At 33.3% G+C, this 16798-nt stretch overlaps 1 protein-coding gene across 1 annotated transcript in view; it reads left to right on the forward strand.

The window, feature by feature from the left end:
• Positions 1-16798, forward strand: part of NBEAL1 (neurobeachin like 1) — a 128294-nt gene that overhangs the window by 39877 nt on the left and 71619 nt on the right. The window contains exons 10-22 of the mRNA XM_052659759.1: positions 938-1036; positions 1128-1708; positions 2595-2727; positions 3337-3456; positions 4411-4714; positions 7400-7485; positions 8265-8354; positions 11336-11504; positions 11933-12066; positions 12523-12682; positions 12791-12893; positions 13397-13553; positions 14831-14989. Coding sequence (XP_052515719.1) covers positions 938-1036; positions 1128-1708; positions 2595-2727; positions 3337-3456; positions 4411-4714; positions 7400-7485; positions 8265-8354; positions 11336-11504; positions 11933-12066; positions 12523-12682; positions 12791-12893; positions 13397-13553; positions 14831-14989 — 2295 coding nt within the window. The remainder of the gene's footprint in view (positions 1-937; positions 1037-1127; positions 1709-2594; positions 2728-3336; positions 3457-4410; positions 4715-7399; positions 7486-8264; positions 8355-11335; positions 11505-11932; positions 12067-12522; positions 12683-12790; positions 12894-13396; positions 13554-14830; positions 14990-16798) is intronic.

The following is a 16798-nucleotide window of genomic DNA, read 5'->3' on the forward strand; positions in this document are numbered from 1 at the left end:
GGAATCTAATCTCCATTTATAATAGTTACTTAAGGGAAGAGTTATTTTTAAGTTCTAAGTAATTGGTTTATGAGTATAATGGATTGCCTATACTGTATTATAAAATTTAAATCTGAAATGATGTCAAAGTCTTTTTTTAATATAATTTTTAAAACTATGTTATGCATTGCATGGTTTAAAATTGAAAGATTATTTTTTAAAATGCCTTTGGCAAAGAGATTTTCTTCCTGTGTTTGGCCCACAGTCAATGAATTCTCCTTTCTAGAGACAACTAACCAGTCATACTTGTTTTGTTGAAAATCTTTTGATTTTATGATAAGTGTATATACTTTTGCCTAACTTACTGAACCAATTTATTATTGATAGGTTTTTTGGTTGTCTTTACAGTTTATTTTATGACTTTGGGTGCCCACTAGTTCAAGAATGCATGTGACTTAAGAGCTTATTAAATTGACCTTTGTGCTCCCGATATTTCAGACTATTTAGATACAAAGAACAGAGAGAAAACCATACCCAGTGTTTTTCTGGCCACCACTCAAAATTGCCAGGAATCTTTAATTTAGTTCTTTGAGGCTGCTGACTCCTGTTATCCCTAAAATCTCCTCATTTTTTTCTCCATTTTTATTTTGACTTCAAGTAGTACTGTACTAATAATAAAGCAAGTGAGGAAAGTAAAGGGATCTGCAAGTAATAGAACAGTTTTATAACACAATTTTTTCAATTCCAATTGTTTTATATATTTTATAACATTGTATTCCAGAAGGTATATGGAATCTCGATATTTAAGATGAAGACATCTAACTTAAGAAAACAGAAATATTGAACTCATGATCTTTTTAATATTGTTAATTAACTTAAATGAATATTATTCAACATCTTTAATATTTTAACAAATTCGGTCTTATCTGCTTTGATGTATTAATTTCTTCTCCCTTAGGAAGTATTTAAAGAACGAATTGGTTATACACATATGTTTGAAGTATTAAAATCACTGGGTCAGCCACCACTGGAACTACTTAAAGAACTTATGAATATGGTGAGACTTTTTTTAGCTTTATTAAAAGAAGTTCCATTTTCTTTGTATCAAAGATGGTGTCTAATTTTTTGTTTCTTATGTTGCTTTACAGGCTGTAGAGGGTGACCACACTTCAGTGGGTATTTTGGGCATTAGTAATGTCCAGCCGCTCTTGCTTCTTATCCAGTGGCTTCCAGAGCTAGAATCCCATGACCTGCAAATCTTCATCTCAGATTGGCTGAAAAAAATTTGTTGTATTAACAGGCAGAGTCGAACTACTTGTGTCAATGCAAACATGGGAATTAGAATCATTGAAGCCCTTAATTCCCATTCTTCCCTCCATCGAACTTGTGCTGAGAACTTGATTGCACTCCATGGTTCCTTGGGGAGTCAGTCAGTGAGCTCAGAAGAAATCCGTCAACTACTGAGGTTGCTAAGAGTGGATGAATCTGAATCTGTTCACCCCTATACCACTCCTGTAGCTCGAGCAATCCTGACAATGGCCCGAAAACAAAGTCTAGAGAGCGCTCTTCAGTATTTTAATTTGTCACATAGTATGGCAGGAATTTCTGTGCCTTCCATACAGAGATGGCCAGGGTCTGCCTTTTCTTTCAATGCTTGGTTTTGCTTAGATCAGGATCAGTTGACTCTTGGCAACGCTAACAAAGGAGGAAAAAGAAAACAATTATACAGGTACTGGTAAAAGTTATGGAATATAAATGGATCCTGTCCTAACAATATCTGCTGTGATTCTTCAACAGGAAAATGCTTTTCAAAGCTTCTACTTTTTATATGTATAACAATTTATCTGAAGCCTCTCCTCAGGATGTACACAGTTTAATTTTAAGCTTATTTCATAGTAATAGTTGTACATTCAAACATTTTGCTAGTTCTGAAGCTAATTTGGACACAAAGTTCCTTCTTAAAATTATTGTAAAAGTGGAGGAAAAAGTAATAGTAAACTTGAAAGTGATTGGTGATTTCTCTGTTCAATTGAGGATGCTACTATACCTTTATATGAAGGACCTGAAAACCTGTGTGCTTCCAAACTTGTTATTTCAGTAACTAATAATTTTTACTATGCCTTGTGATTTTTTTTTTTGGAAAGTTATACTTTTCTAAGAATTTGTCCATTTTATTGACATGTAATTGCTCATAATAGTGTCTTAACGATCTTTTGTATTTCTATGTTGTCTGTTGTGATTTCTCCATTTTCATTTCTAATTTTATTGATTTGATTCTTCACCCTTGCCTTGTGATTTTTTAAAGACCTTTATTCATGCTTTCTGAATCTTACATGGAAGAATTTTTAAGATTTTAAAATTTACAGTTTTGTTAGCAGTTGCTAATGGCATTCTGTGTCTAAGGCTACCTTTTATAATTAAACTAAACCTGTGCCTAAGAAAGATTTAAAAATCATCTCTGAGGCAAGGTGGAATTGATGAGGTATGACAATAGAATGTAAGCCACAGTGTGTTTGATAAAGATATTCATGATGAAGTTATAGTTTTGTGTACCCCAGTGATGATAAAACTGGATAGCTGATTTCAAAAGTTCTGATAATACGTATTTTTGTTAGCTTTTTTACAGGAAGTGGTATGGGCTTTGAAGCTTTTATTACCCATTCAGGTATGTTGGTTGTAGCAGTGTGCACGAAAAGAGAATATGCGACAGTTATGCTTCCTGACCACAGTTTCTGTGATTCCCTCTGGGTAAGACTTTAGGGCATCCACATTTAACTTCCTGGTTCTTTCCTTTAAAAAACATGTTTGATGCATGTACATCAGGTGTTGTCATCTAGTTTTTGAGAGTTCATGTTAAATTTTACTTATAAAGGAGTTAATACCATTTGTCATAATAATTGTAATTTCAGCAGTAATAATTTTTCTGCTAAAAATTATGTTGAAATGTTATGATTTCTTTCAAGTTTTCTAGAATCAAATTTGATTTTGAATTTCAATTTTAAATGAGAACAGAGGTTGTTAAAAATAATACATTTCCATTGCTTTTCTTAAAAAATAAAATGCTTCTCATTAGAAAAAATTATTCCAAAGAATGCACACAGACTTGGAAAATGCAGAAGAGGTACTATGTTATAGTTGTGTATAGAGTTTTTAGAATATTGAGAAGTGCTTTTATAGCACTTCAAGCAAAATTATTATTTACTGTAACAACATCATTTTAATCAAAATTTAGTTATGCTTAAACTTACCCTTTTACTGTTCACACGAACTAGTTATGTAGTAATACTCTGAAAACATTTGTCATCCCAAGGACTTAATGCAATTTTTACTTTTTAAGTATATGTTTTACTTTACCAGCACAACATAACCATTGTTCACATGCCTGGAAAAAGGCCCTTTGGTCAGAGCCTTGTCTATATCTATGACAATGGACAGCAGAAGGTCTCTGCCCCTCTGAGATTTCCTGCCATGAATGAAGTAAGCATATCTCACCTACTCTGTATGCAACCAGTTGATTGTGAACTCTTGAACACTTTTCCAACTTAATATGTAAGGTTCTATTTATTCTAAATATGTGCCTCTAAGTTTTAGTATTTTCTATATACTAAGATACAATAAGTAATAATTCTGTTTGCCTGTCATCAGTAGATGAAGTCAGAGTATCATATAATAAAGAAAAACAATTCAAGGAAGAAACACATGTAATTAATGCTCAGAAGAAAAAAAGGCTTATGACAGGATAACCAAAGAAATTGACTAGACCAGGCTGAAGGATCATTTAATAAAGCTCTCCACGTATGTGAAATATTTAGATGGTTATTATGATGGACTCTTTGCCATCAGTGAATTTAAAATAGTGAAGAAACTTTAGATTTTTATATTGTAGTTAGGTAGAATTTATTTACTGGGGGGATTCTTATAGAACATTATGAAAGTTCTTTGAGAATTTCTGGGTATTTTTGAAAGAGCCTTTTCTGAAGATAGTGAAATGGATTAGATTATTTCCCAAGTCCTTCTAGGATTCCAGTAATTTCTTGTTGTTTATGTCAGTGATCACTTCAGGATAACCTGTAACTAGCAGTATTATACTGATATGTAATTCTTTGTTTATAAATTTTAAGGGAGAAAGGTGGTTTTCTCTATTTTAGAATACAGTAAAAAAATCTTTAAAAAATACATTCATTAACATTCAAAATTTACAAAAGGATGTAAAGTGAGTTTTAAAAGTAATGCATCCAAATTCCACAGGCCAAATGTAACATCTGTAATGTTGTCTTATGTGTACACACACACACATCATGATCCAGTAAAAATAAACCTTTGTTTTTTTAGTGTGGTGCTAAATTTTATGTAGTTTCATTTTAAATATGAGGATGAAGTTTTACTTAAAATGTGTAATTTGTTACGTTTGTTTGGTTCTTACTATTTTAGCCTTTTATTTCTTGCTGCATTGGTTCGGCTGGGCAAAGAACCACCACTCCCCCACCATCCCAAATCCCAGATCCACCTTTTTCTTCTCCTATTACTCCTCATCGGACATCATTTGGTGGAATTTTGTCTTCAGCCTCCTGGGGAGGGACAACTGAAAAATCAAAATTGATTACCAAATTGATATCAGCTGGAACCCAAGACAGTGAATGGGGATGCCCCACATCTCTGGAGGGTCAGCTGGGGTCTGTTATCATCTTCTGTGAAGCACTACAGCCTCCTCAGGTGAAGGCATTATATTTAGCAGGTGAGCGTGTACCATCATACTGCCTAATTAAATTGAAATAGTGTTTTCCTGTTGCCTAAATTTACTCTGGAGAATATATTTTGTCTGAAGAGTATACAGTTGGCCCTTAAACAACTGTAGGATTAGGGGGTGCCGACCTTTCATGCAGTTAGGAATCCAGGTATAACTTAGAATTGGTCCTCTGTATATGTGGTTCCTTTGTATGTGTGGTTTTGTATTGTAGATACACAACTGTAGTACTGTAGTATTTACTATTGAAAACAGTCGCGTTCAAACCCATATTATTTGAGGGTCAATTGTACTTGTTTTGATTGAAGCTGAAAGCGAAAGAGAAGCCTATCGCACACCATACATTCACTCCCTTTGGCTTTATTGTGGTTTTGACAATATAACGTAAGGTTAAGGTATGCAATGTGCTGATTTGGTACACACATACATTGCAAAATGATTACCATAATAAAGTTAGTTAACATCTTCATCTCCTTCCATAATTACTACTTTTTAATGTGTGTGTTAATAACATTTAAGATTTACTCTCTTAACAACTTTCAAGTGCATTGTATATCATAATTAATTATAGTACACTAGTGGTAAAGAATCCGCCTGCCAATGCTGGAGACCTAAGATATGCAGGTTCGATACCTGGGTCGGAAAGATCCCCTGGAGGAGGGCATGGCAACCCACTCAAGTATTCTTGCCTTGAAAATCCCATGGACAGAGGAGCCTGGCAGTCTACAGTCCATAGAGTCACAAAGAATCGGACGTGACTGAAGTGACTTAGCATGCACGTACCTTTTTTTGGTAGGCATAAATAAAGCAAACATTGGGAAATATTTCAAAGATCATCAGTAATACTGTTTGTATTATTCTGTTAGGTCTGCCATAACAAAATACCACAGACTGGATGTTTAAACACTGTTTTCTCATGTTTCTGGAAGCTAGAATTCTAAGATCAGGTTTTCATCAGGCTTGGTTTCCTGTGAAGCCTCTATTCCTGGCTTGTAGGTGTCTGCCTTCTTGCTGTCCTCACAGGGAATTATTTCCTCTTTTTATAAGGGGCTGTACTAAATTAGGGTCTGACTCTTATGATGTCATTTGGCCTTAGTTACCCCTTAAAGTCCCTATCTTCAAATGCGGTCACATTGTGGAATTTTGGACAGGAGGCGCATAATACAATCTATGATACTGCCAATACTTTTGACAGATTTTAGTACATTGATGAAACAAAATATAAGTCTGTCTGTATAAGAAATCACATAATTGATTCTAAAATCATGAGTCTTATTCAAGACTTGTCATTTTTTATAATTTATATAGTAATAATCTGAAGAATTCATGAAGGCATTAGAATAAAGAGTCCTTTGATAAAATTACAAGCTGTTTTTGTTTTGGCCTTTTTTTCTTTTGGCTCTGATTTTAAAGATGCGTGCTGGTTGTTATTGGATCATAACTGTTTTCAAAATTATATCTGTATTTTAGTAGAATGTTTAGGAGTTAAGCCTACAACTAGTTATGTATATTAAATCAACAAATTAGCTTAGTATTTGTCAAAATATCTTTTTAGATTACATGGGGTTTTGAGATGAATGTCTCTGTCCATACTTTAACAGTTTGTATTAGGACCTTGTCATTATTTTAAAACTCATCGAAACATTTGAAGTTGATCTTTAATTTAAATAAATTCCAAGTTAATAATAAATCATTTAGTATAGTCATTACAGCTGTATAGCTTAGATTTTGTTCTTAGTTTTTCCTACATCAAATTTTACTCCTATGAATAATTGTTTTATAGTATTCATTAAATAGTAATGTTTTATAGTAATCATTAAAAATGATTATTTTTAATGGCTACATGATATTTCACTGAATTCACTATGTATGATTTAGATTGTTTATAATTTTAATATTGATAAAACATCAAATATTAAATATGATGAACTATTATACCAATTTTTTTTCATGTTTTGGTGGATTTGCTTATGATAAATTCCCAGGATAAATATTTAAAGTGGGTGAATATTTTTTGGCTCTTAATTACATTTTACCTAATCAGTTTCCATAAGGAATATACCAATTGACAGTGTCTACCAGTAGCAGATAAGTATACCAGACTCACCACTGCTGCACTAAGATGGAATGATTAATATTGTTTCCTCTATTTTTTGTACAAAATGGAACCTTTATTTTTTTTTTAATTGGAGAAAAATTGCTTTACAATGTTTTATTGGTTTTGGAACCTTGTTTTAACTTTTTAAAAAAAATTTTTGTTAGTAAAGTCAATAATCTTTTATTTGTATTTGTTAGTCCACTCATTTGTTATTCCATTTCTATAATAACTATTCACATTATTGATTGGTTGTTTTGCTATTTTATCTTACAGTTTTGAATTGTTTTACTTTTAATCAATATATAAGCTTTGTTATATTTTATATTAGTTTTTGATGCTATATAATATTTCTTTTCCGTATTAGACATTGATCAACCCTCTCCTGCAACTTTACTTGTGTTAGATAAATTGGAGGTGATATAAAAATAAATTACATTTTGGCTACTGTGTTTTAACTGTATTATATAAGAAGTTTGAAACAGCTAATTAAAAATTTCTTTCTGATTACACAGAACTGAGGAGGCCATATATATTCAATGATACGTGTGTATTTGTGTGTGTGTATAAATAATTTTTAGGTCCAAACTGTTTAAGCCCTTGGAAATTTCAAGAGTCTGACATGGCTGACCTGCCTGGTAACGTCCTTCTTCACTACACTGCAAAGGTCAGAGTAAATGTGCGGACTGTTCATCTAGCTGTAACTATGTTGTGAACTAAAATTCCATTTTTATTCCTTTTGTCATTTCAATGGGTAATTGAGAAGAAGGGACTTGAATTATCATTAAAAATTATTAATTTTTAAAAGAAAATGGGGAGCAGTAAAGTTATGTTGCAGCTCTTAACTAGGGTTCAGATGTTATATCATTCCAGTATTATAAATGGGAATGCTTGTAGTGGGAATTGTACTAATGAATCAACCTAAATGTGAAGTTCCCTGCTTTATGAACCTTAATGGAAGTTAACAGATAACTTTAGCAATTTCGAGAGTTGCAGAAAAAGCTAATTTGAATATAACTAAAATTGTTGGTAATATAAGGGAAAATAGTGTCTTGTCAGTGGTTTAATTTTTCTGTCATTATAATTTTTGTACTAATGGGACTAAGATGTTGAATTAAAAAAAAAGTAAAATATCTGTTTTGCACATACTGGTTTAGAAAAGAAAGAATTTTAACTCATGTCATTAGTGAATGATAAGTTCTAGCTCAAACTTATCTGTCAGATGACAAGCAGAAATGACCTGCATTTTATGAGTGAGTGTGTTAGAATCTAGTCCTTGATTCTTTTGAAAGACAGAGAATAGTAATACTAAACTTAATATTGTAGGCATCTTATCATTGAGTATACTATATACCTTTTAAAATTATGATGAAATGTTCCATATATAAAGTTATGTTTTATCTTCATTGTGCTTAGCCGTTTGCCTTCTTTTTCTTTTATTTTTAGGCCTGCAAAAATTCTATCTGTCTTGATTTATCTACTAATTGTTTCCATGGAAGGTTAACAGGAAATAAAGTAGTAAACTGGGACATTAAGGTAAGTTAATGGTGAACACTGGGCAGCATATTATCTAAGTTGACTGATCCTTTAAAAGCATTTGTCTTTTGAGCAGCCCCAGATTGATCTGAGTAAATCCAGTTTAAAATATCTGCAGGTGAACAGTTTGAAGGATAAACAAATAAGTAGTTGAATGACTATTTAATTTTTTTGTAACTTAGTTATTTTTTTAAGTTATGCTGTCAGTTTTCATAAGAAAAATATACTGCCCTCATTAATTGCTCCACTTTTAAGGTATTTAATCCCTGAAACTATGTAACAGATTTCAACCCCTCAGAGATTATCCCTTTTCTCCTATATCATACACTTCTTGTCTAGTCTCCTGTCCATCAGCTTTAAACAAACTTAGATTGTTCCTCTCTGAGGTTAAAGAGTAATTTTCCCTCTTCTCCAGCACACCGTCTAGCCATCACATCTGGTTTGCCTTTTTCGTGTGACTCATATTTATGTCTCAGCTGGATATAGTATCTTTGCTTCTGTCTAAAGGCCTCTACTTATTTCTAAGACTGAGTTAACTCTTCTGCTCATGAATACTTGTAGCAGTTTTTATTATTTCTCTCATCATGGTGAGTAGTTAACGATTTGCTTGCTTGATTCTCCAGTAGTCCTTAAGAACTTCAAAAAAGGGACCACTGCTTTTTCCAGCAGTGCCTGGCATCTGGTATATACAATAAGATCATTGACTGAGTGATTATAAATTAGTAAAGATTATTTGGGCTAATGTGAAAGTCAGAGACATCCTATTTCTAAAATATAGAATTTCTTTAAAAGATATATTAAATAGCAACTATAGCCTAAGTACAATAAAGATCAAAGACATTTATGTTGGAACTTACTGGTAAATCAGCAAAGAAAACAAAACTCTTTCATCTTCTAGTCATTTAATACCAGTCATATAAGCTTATTGTTTCAGTGAATAGAAATCATTAGGATAATTCTGTCTGGGCTAAAATGAATCCATCAATTTGTATTATTCTCATGTTATTCATGTGATATAAGGCTTTTTTCTCTTTGAGATAATGCTTATTCTTACCTGTTAACATAGTTAACTTTTGATGACCTATAAGATTGATTTTATAAGGCCAGTTCTATGGATTACTTATATAGAGAAAGCTGATTATTTGTCATACATTATACTTGAAATTCAAGCAGTCTTTGAGCCTTGAAATAGCTATGCAGAAGTCGAAAAGAAAGAATTATCAAGAAAAAGACTACTGCTTTTTTATACTGCAGCAAAATCAAAGACAAAAAATTTTAAATGACAACTGGAAAAAAAATGCTTTCCATCCCAAATTCTAGTTTACTGATTACAGAGCCCTTAAAAATCAATATGAAAAACAAGCAGACTAGGAAGAGGTTGTTTACAGACTTAAGCTATGTATACATAGCAGTTCAGAACATTTTAGCAGTCTAATCTTATATAGCACCCACTGTATGTCAGGCACTAAGCACTTTTCGTGTGTTAGCTTACCTCATCCTTGCAACAACTTTACAGAGTGGAAATTAATATTATCTTTATCTTACAGATGTGGAAACTGAGGCCTGGGAAATAACTTGTCTAAGATACTGAATATATCTGAATATATTTTGCTATCCACAATAGTCACTTTGAACTTAGGTTGAAGCCACTGACTCCACTTTTCTGTAAACTTAGAGGAGTCAGTCATATTTGTAATACAAATACATTCTGTTTTTCCATGACTTATTCTCCTGTTTGGTATGCCTTATTGCCTGTGACAGTTGTTATTTCTTACATCATTAATGATAATGATATGTACTTAGAGGGTCATGTTTGGATTGCCTGTCTTTTGAATTTGTAAACTTTGGAAAACAGAAGTGCATTAAAAATGTTCTGGCCTGGCTAATAAACACAGGAAAAGATGCTCAATATCACTTTTTATTAAGAGAATTGAAAATAAAAACTACAATGAAATATCACCTCACACCAGTCAGAATGGCCATCATCAAAAAACCCACAAATGCCAGAGAGGGTGTGGAGAAAAGGGAACCTTCTTGCACTGTTGGTGAGAATGTAAATGGATATAGCCAGTATGGAAAACAGTATGGAGATTCCCTAAAAAACTAGAAATAAAACTACCATACAACCCAGCAATCCTACCACTAGGCATATACCCTGAGGAAACCAAAATTGAAAAAGACACTCCAGTGTTTGTGGCAGTACTATTTACAGTAGCTAGGACGTGGAATCATCCTAGATGCGCATTGACAGATGAATGGATAAACAAGCTGTTGGAATATTACTTAGACATAAAAAGGAACACATTTGAGTCAGTTCTAATGAGATGGATGAACTAGAGCCTATTATACAGAGTGAAGTAAGTTAGAAAGAGAAAAAAAATATTATATATTAATGCATATACATGGAATCTAGAAAGATGGTATGATGAACCTATTTGCAGGGCAGCAGTGGAGACACAGGCATAGAGAACAGACTTACGGACATGGAATGGGCGAGGAAGGAGAGATGGATGAATAGAGAGAGTGGCATGGAAACATATACACTACCATCTGTAAAATAGATAGCCAATGGGAATTTGCTGATGAAACAGGGAACTCAAACTGGGGGTGTGTAACAACCAAGAGGGGTGGCAAGGTGTGGGAGGTGGGAGGGGTGTTCAAGGAGGAGGGGCATATGTGTTCCTAAGACAGATTAATGTTGATGCATGGAAGAAACAAATGCAATATTGTAAAGCAGTTATTCTTCAATTAAATATAAATTTAAAAAAATGGTCTGGCCTTGTCTGTCTTGAGTATTCATTATGGTGATCCTTGAGGCCACCCTTAAAGCATATGCCCATACAAGGGTTGCGTTAGTTTAGGCTGTTGTACACCTTGCTAAAAACTTAAGCAAATTATAACCTCATACATGCTGTATAGGTATTAAATGATAAAATTTCCCATGCATCATAAGATTAATCAACTGTAGTTTCCTCTTTCAGGACGTTATAAATTGCATAGGTGGATTAAATGTACTCTTTCCTCTATTGGAAAAAATCAGCCGCTTTGGTGAAGGACAGATTCCTGAAGGATTGAATGAAAGCACAGTTTCTGAGTTGATAACACCTGTAGAAGGAGATTGGGTGGTATTGACCTCCACAAAGGCATCAGGTATTTAGCTGAATTAATGTGAAATGGTCATTGAGAAATGTGAGAATTAATTGGAAATGTCTTGCTTCCATTTGTAGCTGAAGTGGTCCATTCCTAATTTTCCTAATGGAGTTCAGAAAATTCATAATACTTTGCTCAAAACACTTATGATGTTTGACTGTACTTTTGACTATCCTTAGTTTGTACTGTTAGCAGAAATCTGACAACACTATTAAATTTATCGTAGAGGAAATATTTACATGTATATATAAATATATAATATGCAGTTACTGTTTTCTGTGATACTTATGTTCTGCAAGTGACCTTTAGGATGCAAATTCCTGAGCCCAATTACTTGTTTGTTACAATATGCATTATGATGTAGAGCATCTGATATAAAAGTGGTTAGAGTAATGATGATAATTAATGACTTGTTCACAATCCCACAGAGTCAAGACTCGAGAGAAATTTAATTGCAACATTTATCTTGATTGTGAAACACTTTATTCAAAGACATCCTATTAACCAGGACAACCTTATTCACTCCCATGGAGTTGCCGTTCTTGGAGCCTTACTTCAGAAGGTGAGCTAGTCTAATATTCTGCAGATATTTCTGATGATTGTAATTACCAGTTAGTATTGAGACTTTTTCTTTCCAGTACATAAATATATTTTTAAAACTATACTATCATAACTTAAGTTATATTAGAGAATATAATTTATTTCACAAGCAGCTTTTAAAAATTTCTATGAAATCACCTTATATAAGAACTACTTATCTTACGTAACAGTGTATAATCTTTGATATTCAGGACCTTATGTGTTAACTTTGGTATTTGCATTATTTGATCATTTAAAGTACTATTTTAGGAATATGTTCTAGAGTTATATCAGAAAAATCAATGTTTAAATTGTTTACATTTTTCTAACCAAGATTTTTATATTTAGTAGATGTTCTGAATTAATCATTTCAAATTACAGCTTAATGACAATTGTTTAAACTGAACTTTACAAAAACCTTCTTCTGTTTGGATTTCAGGTGCCTAGCGCTTTGATGGATGTTAATGTATTGATGGCAATTCAGTTACTCATTGAACAGGTATCATTAGAGAAAAATATGCAACTCCTGCAACAAATGTATCAGTATTTGCTGTTTGACTTCCGTATTTGGAACCGTGGAGATTTTCCCTTTCGAATTGGTAAGCTCAGGCTGTTGGATAAAATTCTGTAGTTGGTTTAGAAATTTATTACCACCTATGTGACTTTTATTTTAAGTATATAATTTAAGAGTAAACTTTCTATTTTAGGTCACATACAGTATCTTTCTACCATCATCAAAGACAGCAGAAGAGTTTTCCGAAAGAAGTATGGTGTACAGTTTCTCCTGGATACACTTAGGATTTATTATGGGTATGATGTCCTTCTTCTCAGTTTGATAATGTGTCTGTCACTTGTTTGGAGCACTTAGATTGTTATATTTTCTAGCAATTCTGATACCTTTAACTTCAGAGAGCCAGGACATTGTGAAGGTTAAAATAATGAACAAGGATCACATACAAGGGCAACTTACACAACTTTTCTGTGCTAAGGTTTTCTGCTTTGTGACAAGGACAACTGTATGATTTCCCATGTTTATTTCGAGGATTAAATTAAATGAAATAATAATGTGTAAAGCACTTTAAATTGTGTCTGCTACATAATACATAAATATAAACTGTTTTTAACAATTTATATCTTTATTATTGTAACTCCTAACTTGAAAAGGTTTTTCTTAAAAAGAAGCCAAAGATACTATGAATTCTAATAGTTACATACAAACATCTTCTTTTTAACTATGGATTCTTTTATATATAAAAGTACAAAGATGTAAAAGTTAAAAATTTCAATTGTTTCTTGTTTACTTTCTGTTTTAGGAATGATTGTAAATATAGTGAGCTGTCTCCTGATGATATTCGAACAATAAGGACTTCTTTGTATGGACTGATTAAATATTTTCTGAGCAAAGGTGGAACTCATGAAGAGATACAAAGTATTATGGGTTACATAGCTGCTATCAATGAAGAAGAACAGGTATTATGCTCATGATAAACCTGTTAGTTTTAATAATTAAGTTGCTGTATCATAGGCCATGTATTATATGTTTAACTATTAACAAAAGCTACTGGATAGATTTCTTACATAAATTTTAGTATTTAATAGGTTCATAAAATTTTTACATAAAGAGTAAATTATAACTATTTCTATTTTTAAATTCTTCCACATACACAATTCATTTATACTTCAGAACTACCCTTTAAGACAGTGGTTCTTAATGTATGGACCCACTTACCTGAGAATTTTTTAGAAATCCAAATATATGTCCAAATCAAGCCCTCAAGGTGATTCTGATGTATGGTAGAATTTGACCACTGACATAAAATATACAGACCAGGGATTACTCTTCCCATGTGTACATTTGAAAATACGTGCTCAGGGAGATTAGGTGACTTAACTTAAAAAGTCACACAGCGGATAAACCTGGAACTATATAACCCAGGTGTTTTTGTTGCTGTTTCTGTGTTCTTTTGGTATACCACTCTCAACACCAAATCTGAGCAGCCTTAATTTATGTTGACTGAAGAATTTTGTCCTCTGTCATGAAATATGCATTGTGTACTCAGTGGTTATATGACTTTATAGTTGGTATTATATAGATAAATTAACTTAGGCTATTTCCTTATAAGGTTGAACTACTTCAAAGGCTTCTCATTATTTAGAATAATGAACAATCATCTTATTTCATGATTGCTATATTGTCACCTATGCTATGATTCATTGCTAATAATATTTTCTTGATCAATTTAGTCAAACATTTATTACATACTTAACTATATATTTATTGAATACTTACTATACATATATATAGAATAATACTAGATATTGTAGGTATTTAATGATGAAAAAATTATCGTTCTTGTTTTTAGCTTAATAAAGCCAGGGATTGATAAGAAAGATTTACAAGTAATTATGAAAGTAAAAAAAGCATGAAATATCTGTAAGAGAAATATGAAGTAACATGAGATTGCCATAGGAGAGTGTTAGATGTTGAGGAACCAGGAAAGACTTTATGGAAGAGAAAGGTTCAGCAGGTGAATGTGGGTAGTGAGAGGATGTGCAAAAGGAAATGGAATAAAACAAAGGCATAATGAAGGAAAAGGCAAGGCAGATTCAGACTTCTGATAATCTAGTTAAGCTAAAACATTAGGGGATATTGAATTTAGTTAAGTAACTATTTGTGGTGTATGACTTTTGTTTGTGTTTCTGTATACAAGTGTGATTATTTGTTTTCTGTTGCTTAATTTTAAAAGCTTCTTGGAATTTTGGACATACTCTTCAGTCTCCTACGTACCAGCCCAACTAGAGGTCAGCTTTTCTTACTGCTGTTTGAACCTGGAAATGCTGACATACTTTATGCCTTACTCTTAAATCAGAAGTACTCTGACAAACTAAGAGAAATCATTTTTAAGGTACAAACATGTCTTAAGCATCTTTATATTTGAGGAGATTTGTGGGTATATTAATTTACTTGGAACATATCCATTCTGTGAATGTTAATTCTTTTTTCATGTCCCTACTTCTAATTTTAAATTGTTCGGTTTGTTTTGATAGACATTTTTCATGTTTTTGCTGTTTGTGTATTTAAAAACTATATTATTATAATCTGATTAGTAATTTCAGTGGAAAATCCACTTTGTCATACTCAATAGAAAAACTCTTAACCTCCTTTAGACTTCCAGTGGGTCTGTGTAGCCCATCATACTAAGCTTATTTAGCACACACTATTTATCAAGCACTAAGCCCATTTTGTGGCTCAGACGGTAAAGTGTCTGCCTACAATGTGGGAGACCCGGGTTCAATCCCTGGGTCGGGAAGATCTCCTGGAGAAGAAAATGGCAACCCACTCCAGTATTACTGCCTGGAAAATCCCATGGATGGAGGAGCCTGGTAGGCTATAGTCCATGGCGTCACAAAGAGTCAGACACAACTGAGCAACTTCACTTTCACTTCTTTAAGCCCATTTAATGTATAGTTTATATAGTCCTTGCAGCAACTTTATGAAGTGGATATTATTGTTATCATGTTACAGATGAAACTGAAGCGGAAAAATTAATAACTTGTTAAAGGATGTAGGACATGTTTTATTAAGCTTTCCAGAATATCCCAGACTTTGAATTTGGACTGAAGCCACCCCCTCCACCTTTTTGGTTAACTAAAATTTTAAAAGTCAGTCATATTTCTACTGCAAATGCATTTTTTTCATCATTTATTCTCCTTTGTTATGTCAAATTGCCTGTGACAGTTGTTTCCCCCTACATCATTAGTGTGACATAAAGTCTACTCGTGGGGTTATGTTTGGATTGCCTTTATATGGAATTCCTAAATTTTGGAAAACAAAAGTGCATTAATGATGGTCTGACATAGTCTCTCCTGAGTATTGGTTATGGTGACCCCTGAAGCTATTCCTTAAAGCATGTACCCATACAGGCTTCCTATATGGAGAATTAATGTCATTTCTTCAAAAATGGCCCCTCAGAGGTTGTTCATGATACTCTTTTGCCAAGATTCAGTTCAGTTCAGTCGCTCAGTCATGTCCGACTCTTTGCGACCCCATGAATCTCAGTGTGCCAGGCCTCCCTGTCCATCACCAACTCCCAGAGTTCACTCAGACTCACGTCCATCGAGTCAGCGATGCCATCCAGCCATCTCATCCTCTGTCATCCCCTTCTCCTCCTGCCCCCAATCCCTCCCAGCATCAGAGTCTTTTCCAATGAGTCAACTCTTCTCATGAGGTGGCCAAAATATGGGAGTTTCAGCTTTAGCATCATTCCTTCCAAAGAAATCCCAGGGCTGATCTCCTTCAGAATGGACTGGATGGATCTCCTTGCAGTCCAAGGGACTCTCAAGAGTCTTCTCCAACACCACAGTTCGAAAGCGTCAATTCTTTGGTGCTCAGCCTTCTTCACAGTCCAACTCTCACATCCATACATAACTACTGGAAAAACCATAGCCTTGACTAGATGGACTTACCCTTTCATAAAAGCTTTCAGTATGTCACTTTGTAAAAGTATTGATTTACCTTCAAGGTGTTTGAGGTTACTAATTCATTCTTCCATTTTAACATATGGATGAGGTGTTTCACAGTATTTCCTTGTTGTTGAAAATTATTTTGACAACTATCACATAAATAGATTACTAGATTAATCCAGAAGTGTCTTTCTTGTATTTCAGAGCACACGTTTGTTCTTCTTGCAAGCTACAGGATTTTTTCCCTCTAC

This window comes from Budorcas taxicolor, chromosome 2 (assembly GCF_023091745.1).
Source record: "Budorcas taxicolor isolate Tak-1 chromosome 2, Takin1.1, whole genome shotgun sequence".
Classification (NCBI taxonomy): domain Eukaryota; kingdom Metazoa; phylum Chordata; class Mammalia; order Artiodactyla; family Bovidae; genus Budorcas; species Budorcas taxicolor.